This window comes from Eleutherodactylus coqui, chromosome 1, assembly GCF_035609145.1.
Source record: "Eleutherodactylus coqui strain aEleCoq1 chromosome 1, aEleCoq1.hap1, whole genome shotgun sequence".
NCBI classification, from domain to species: domain Eukaryota; kingdom Metazoa; phylum Chordata; class Amphibia; order Anura; family Eleutherodactylidae; genus Eleutherodactylus; species Eleutherodactylus coqui.
In genome coordinates this window covers 135963858-135969857 of record NC_089837.1, presented here as the reverse complement: position 1 = coordinate 135969857, position 6000 = coordinate 135963858, and the positions used below count along the sequence as shown (strand labels likewise).

The 6000-nt window shown below is 40.5% G+C and overlaps 1 protein-coding gene across 3 annotated transcripts in view; it reads left to right on the top strand.

Annotated features, from left to right (window-relative positions):
- The first annotated feature begins 675 nt into the window (after nt 1-675).
- The window catches only part of WDR49 (WD repeat domain 49), a 115573-nt gene continuing 110248 nt past the window's right edge, over nt 676-6000 (top strand). For all 3 annotated transcript variants that reach the window (XM_066600714.1, XM_066600708.1, XM_066600698.1), the window contains exons 1-2: nt 676-766; nt 863-1058. In XM_066600714.1, the coding sequence (XP_066456811.1) occupies nt 906-1058 (153 nt within the window). In that variant the 5' untranslated portion in view covers nt 676-766; nt 863-905. The remainder of the gene's footprint in view (nt 767-862; nt 1059-6000) is intronic.

Sequence of the window (6000 nt, the reverse complement as noted above, 5' to 3'; positions counted from 1 at the left end):
GAAAGAAGGTTCTACACCAACATAGAAGGGGGTTCTTTACTGTAAGAGCAGTGAGACTGTGGAACTATCATCCTGAGGACGTGGTGATGCCGAACTCACTATAAGAGTTCAAGAGGGGCCTGGATATACTAAGTGTAACAATATTACATGTTAGAATCACAAACAGAAGAGAAGGAATTTTTTTTCCTAAAATGAGAAAAATTGTCTTCTACCTCATTGGATTTTTTTTCTTGCCTTCCTCTGGTTCAGCATTGCAGGATAATGGGCTGAACTGCATGGAGATATGACTTTTTCAGCGTAATATACTAAGTTAAGCTACACTGCGCTCTCTCTCTCTCTATATATATATATATACACACACATATATATATATATATATATATATATATATATATATATATATATAAAAACATACATATATATGAATATAGATTGTGATGTATAGTCCTATGTGATATACATGGGCTATATGAAAAGTGACTATTATACAGTATATTGCTATATGACAGATTAACCCATTCATTCTGTACATAATCTAGTCTAGTACAGGATGAGTGCATGGAGCAGTGTATACTTGTGTTTGTGCGGTTACGGGACACAGTATGTTGTCCAGCTCTGTGTAACGTTGCTAAGTAACAAGTCTGGAAATAAGACGAATACATTGCTGCACAGCCATCAACGTAACCTCTCACACCCAGGAAATCCAGCCACTGAAGACAACTGTCAAACATGACTTGTTACAAAGTTACTTTGGCTGTTTATTGAGGTATGTAACAAGAAGTCTCTGACTGTCCAATTTTATTACTAACATCACTTTTTGGTAATTACACTGCTTATATTTGAGCCACTACTTATAATGCAGGACTTGAATACTAAAACACAAAGGATTTGATTAAGAAGAAGAGATGAACAGCCAAACCTCTCCTGTTATTGAAAGACAGCCCAGCTTTCCTGCCCTGCCAAGTGAAGAAAGTTCAGAAGGTGGCAGACATCTAGGGGAATCAATTGAAAACCGGCTTAGCATAAAGGATTTTACTGAAATTCAGAATCTGTTTAAGGTAGGTTAACAAAAAAGAGATAAACAAGGAATGTTTTCCTGTTATTTCCGTAAAATGACTGGCCACAAGAGCCTCTTAAAGTTTTCATGTCGCAAACTTTTAAAACTGATCTTGGTTACTCCAGCTGTTCACGTGCAACGCTAAAGGGTTTGAAGACGGTTAATTAAAGTAGGCAAGATTAATCATGCAAACTATCCCAGTTTTTTGGATCAAATTGAGCATAATTGTGGAACATTGTGCATAGCAATTCTCCCCCATTGTTCCCTACGCCTGTCGTAATTTTTAAGATTCTACCATTTAGTCTCTTTGGCTGGAAGAAGCTGACATATATCATGTAGATGCAATGCATTCGGAAAGTCTTCAGACTCTGTCACTTTTTTACATTTTGTTATGTTGTGGGCTTGTACATATTTAAAACAAAATTTAAGCTTTTCCCCCATCATTCTGCAGAATGTTAGAAATCTTTGTAAATTTAGAAAAAAAATTAGCATTGACAAATATTCATACCTTGTTCTCAGTACTTAGTTGAAGTAGCTATTACAGCCTCCAGGCGTCTTGGGTTTGTATACCGGGATTTGGAGATTTTCTGCTATTCTACTCTGCAGATCCTGTCAAGCTCTGTGAGGTAGGATGGTGGCCGTCTGTGGACAGACATTTTCAGGTCTCTCCAGAAATGTTTGATTGTGTTCAAGTCAGGGCTTTGTCTGGGCCACTCAAGGACATTCACAGAGTTGTCCCTAAGCCACTCCTGTCTTGGCTGTGTACTTAGGGTCATTGTCTATATGTAAATCTCTGTACTTTGCTCAATTCAGCTTTCCATCAACCCGACTAGTCTCCTTGTCCCAGCCGCTAAAAAACACCCTCACAGCATGATGCTGCCACCACCATGCTTCAGTATAGGGATGGTATTAGGCAGGCGATGTGCTGTGCCTGGTTTCCTCCACATACAACACTTAGAATTGAGGCCAAAAAGTTCAATATTGGTTTCATCATACCAGTGAGTCCATTACGTGCTTTTTAGCTTTCATGTGTCATTTACTGAGGAGGGACATTTTTCTGGCCAATCTGCCATAAAGCCCAGATTGGTGGAGTACTGCAGTGATGGTTGACCTTTGGAGAGTTTCTCCATTCAGTACACAGGAACTTTGGAGCTCAGCCAGAGTGACCATTGGGTTTTTGGTCGCCTCTCTTACCAAGGCCATTCTCGCCCAATTACTTACTTTGGTGGGTCAGCCAGCTATAGGAAGAATCCTGGTTGTTCCAAACTTCTTCCACGTAATAATTATGGCGGTCGCTGCGCTCTTGGGAACTTTCAGAGCAGCAGAAATATTTTTGTAGCCTTCTCTGGATCTGTACCTCCACACAATCCTGTCTCTGAGCTCTACAGGCAGTTCTTTCCTCCTCATGACTTAGTTTTGGCTCTGATATACATTATGAGCTGTGAGACCTTATATAGACAGCACTGTGGATTTTAAAATTATGTCAAATCAATTGAATTTACCTCAGGTGACTCCAATCCAGGTGCAATAACATCTCAAAGATGATCAAGAGAAATGGGAGGCCCCCAGAGCTAGATTTCATAAATGCCATACCAAAGGGCCTGAATACTTATGTCAATGCAAAATGTTAGCTTTCATTTTTTTTTTATGTATAAAGATTTCTAACATTCTGCTGTCACTTTGTCATTGTGGGGTACTAAGTGCAGAATGATGGGGAAAAAACTTGATTTGTTTTTAATTTGCACAAAGTCACAACATAAAATGTAAAAAGTGAAAGGGTACATATTTCTCTCCCATACAAACATAGCCACCACTCTACCTGTGTAATGCCCCATTTACATGGGAGAAGCTGTGGGGAAATCATGCCCGGCAGCTTGTCTCAGTGATGCTTGCTCCAGTGTAATAGTGCTGAAAGTGTAGTGGGCAGGGTCAGTCCTTTGGCCGGGGAAGATGGCGGGGTAAACTTACAAGATATGTCACAGGTGGCTCTACCATCCTCTCCCAAAAGATTCAAAACATAGTCGGCCCAGCCACTTGCAGGCCCCGGGAAATAGCAACAGCGCTGCAGAATGTTACTACTTCTTTTGTCTTTGGGACGCCAGTACCTCTTTGTAATAGTCAGAGTAAATAACAGAGTCCACAAGGGTTAATCCTAAACCAGACGCACACATTTCCTTTACTTCAGTTTCAATCAAACAGTCTTAAGCATTACAATGGCAAAAGAAAATTTACTTTCTCCACAGTTTCTTCCTTCAACAAGTTTGTATCCAAAAATTCACTCTCCCTGCATTTAAGCTTTGAGCATCCACAGTCCCAGTTATCTGTCGGATGACTATGGGGATTACTCCCGGTACTTGTCAGGTACATACCACAACCACTCTCATTTTCTTCACTATGATCCTCCTCTCTTTGTTTCAATCACTCCCACTCTCCTCTCTACACAGTCCTTGTTAGTGCTCCAAATTGCAGTAGATGAATGATGGTTCCGTGCACTCGCCAATGCCGACTCCAAGAGAGCAGAATCTGATCTTTGCACTCCTCGGAGGAGAGGCATCCCATAGCCACAAGGATGGGCCTGAGACACTGCTCGGGTGAACTTTAGAGTTTCTGCCTCCTCTTTGCACAGTCCCTTTCTCCCGAACACCTTCACATTCTCCGTTTTGAGACGCTGACACTTCTCTTCTCCACAACAACCATTCTCTCTCTCCTTCCGACTACAACTACTACTCTAACTCCTCCCCCAAGTATAACTCATTTCATCCACACTTAAACAGTTAAAGAGACAGTACACATAACTGACATAGGCTGGCTTGACACACAGCACAGACATCAGTACACATGTAAAGACACGACTGTAACACACAGAAGAACAAACACATACAGAAAGACATTCTAACTCTGGACCACTACAAAGGTGCTGCTGGCATGCAGGCAGAGTGGGCCGGGGAACATACTTCCCTCATCCACCTCCATTCACAGTAAGCAGACAGTGAATGGAGGCAGGCATGAAAAAACGAAATGACTGAATAATAGTCGTTCATTCACTGCATGTGTTTACATGGGATGATTATCGTTCAAATTCCTGTGAGAGCATGGGAATTTTAACGATTCTGAATGCTAATCATCCTGTGTAAATTGGTGTTAAGTGTCACAATAATTGGGCCAGTGTTGTAGTTCTGGCTTTATATTGATGAATCAGGGGGTTTAGTACTATTGGAGCCTTCCAGTTCCCCAAGGTTCATTAAATTAGAAGTAGAAATGAGCGAGCATACTCGCTAAGGACAATTACTTGATCGAGTTGCGGCAGTGAGCAGGGGGGGAGCAGGGTGGAGAGAGAGGGAGAGAGAGATCTCCCCTCCGTTCCTTCCCGCTCTCCCCCGCCGCTCCCCGCCCGCCGCCGGCAGCAGAACCTTTTCTTTCGAGCGGGCAGGTACTCGCTAAGGGCAATGCTCGATCGAGTAATTGCCCTTAGTGAGTATGCTCGCTCATCTCTAATTAGAAGCAATACCAATTCATAGCAACCCAACTATAAAGTTATTATGTTGTTTAACTTGCAGAAGGAGTGCTGTAAAAGAAGTCAACAATAAAGAACAATGTCAAGATTGCTGTATTTGTTTACTTTTCCTTCCTGAAAACAGCATAAAAAGTGACCAAAAGGTTGTATCCCAAAATGATACCAATAAAAAGTACCGCTTGTTCCTAAAAAAAAACAAGCCCCATACAGCTCTGTGGGTGGAAAGATAAAAAATATTATGGGTCTTTGTGTGTGGCAAGACAAAAATGTATTTATTTATTAAAAATATTGTTAGCATTCAAATGTAATAAAGCATAAATAGCTATTTTAAAAAAATTGGCATTGCCATAATCATACCGTTCTATGGAATAAATATAACATGTCATTTATTCTGCACAGTGAATGCTGTAAAAGATAAATGCAATCCTAAAATTGCTGTTTTTTTATCTGACCTCCAAAACAAATTGATTAAAAAGTGACCAAAATGTCAAAGTGCCTCAAAATTGTACCAATGAAAACTACTCACACCACAAAAACAAGCCCCCACACTGCTCTTTGGACAAAATAAAAAAAAGTTATGGCTCTCAGGATATGGAGAGACAAAAATAAATGATTTTTATTTTAAAATAACATATATTTAATACATTAAAAGTACCTTTAACGACACCTGCTGGACAGTAGATGGCACTACTTGACTTTATCTGTAGCAGTCAGCTCTACTGGGTACTAACGGTTTCTGCTAGTACTCAGATACCCCCAGGTCTTACAGTGGGGCCAAATAGTGTTATAACTGAACAGCTGCAAAAACAAATATATGAACACAAATAGGAAATATAAATGCAAACCTAAGGAATCACAAACAGATAACAGAATGGTGATCGTAACTGGATGATGATTATAGCAGTCAGATTGAGCAGATGGTGATAAAAAAAGAAATATAACCAGACAAAACTTAATGCTAGCTCTCCCCAAGTCTTTTCCTAATCTGTCTTTGACACTGTCCCTGACACCAGATACCTCTGTCCCTGAATGACCTTCAGATATCCTTAATGGCAGCCCTATCAGAAAAACCTCCCCTGAGAAATAAATGATGAGTAAGGATTTGGCGCTCACTGGAAGGATACTGAAAAATGTAGTAGGTGAGGGGTCTTGATTCCCAGGTAAAGACGAATATTCCTAGGTGCTGTAAACAATCTCATAAGAGAGAGCGGCTAGAGGGAAACTCCCTAAAGGCGCCTCCCTGAAGTAAGTGATATAACCTTAATCTCTTCAGTATACTCTATTTCTACCTATTCTACGGTGCGAGCGCTGAGGTTTTTTTCCCTTTTATCTCACTGAGAAATAAATGAGAGGGCACTGTGATCCAGAGACAAGAAAATCAAATGAAACTAGAAGCAGACAGGGCAGATACAAACTTGGAACAAGCAAA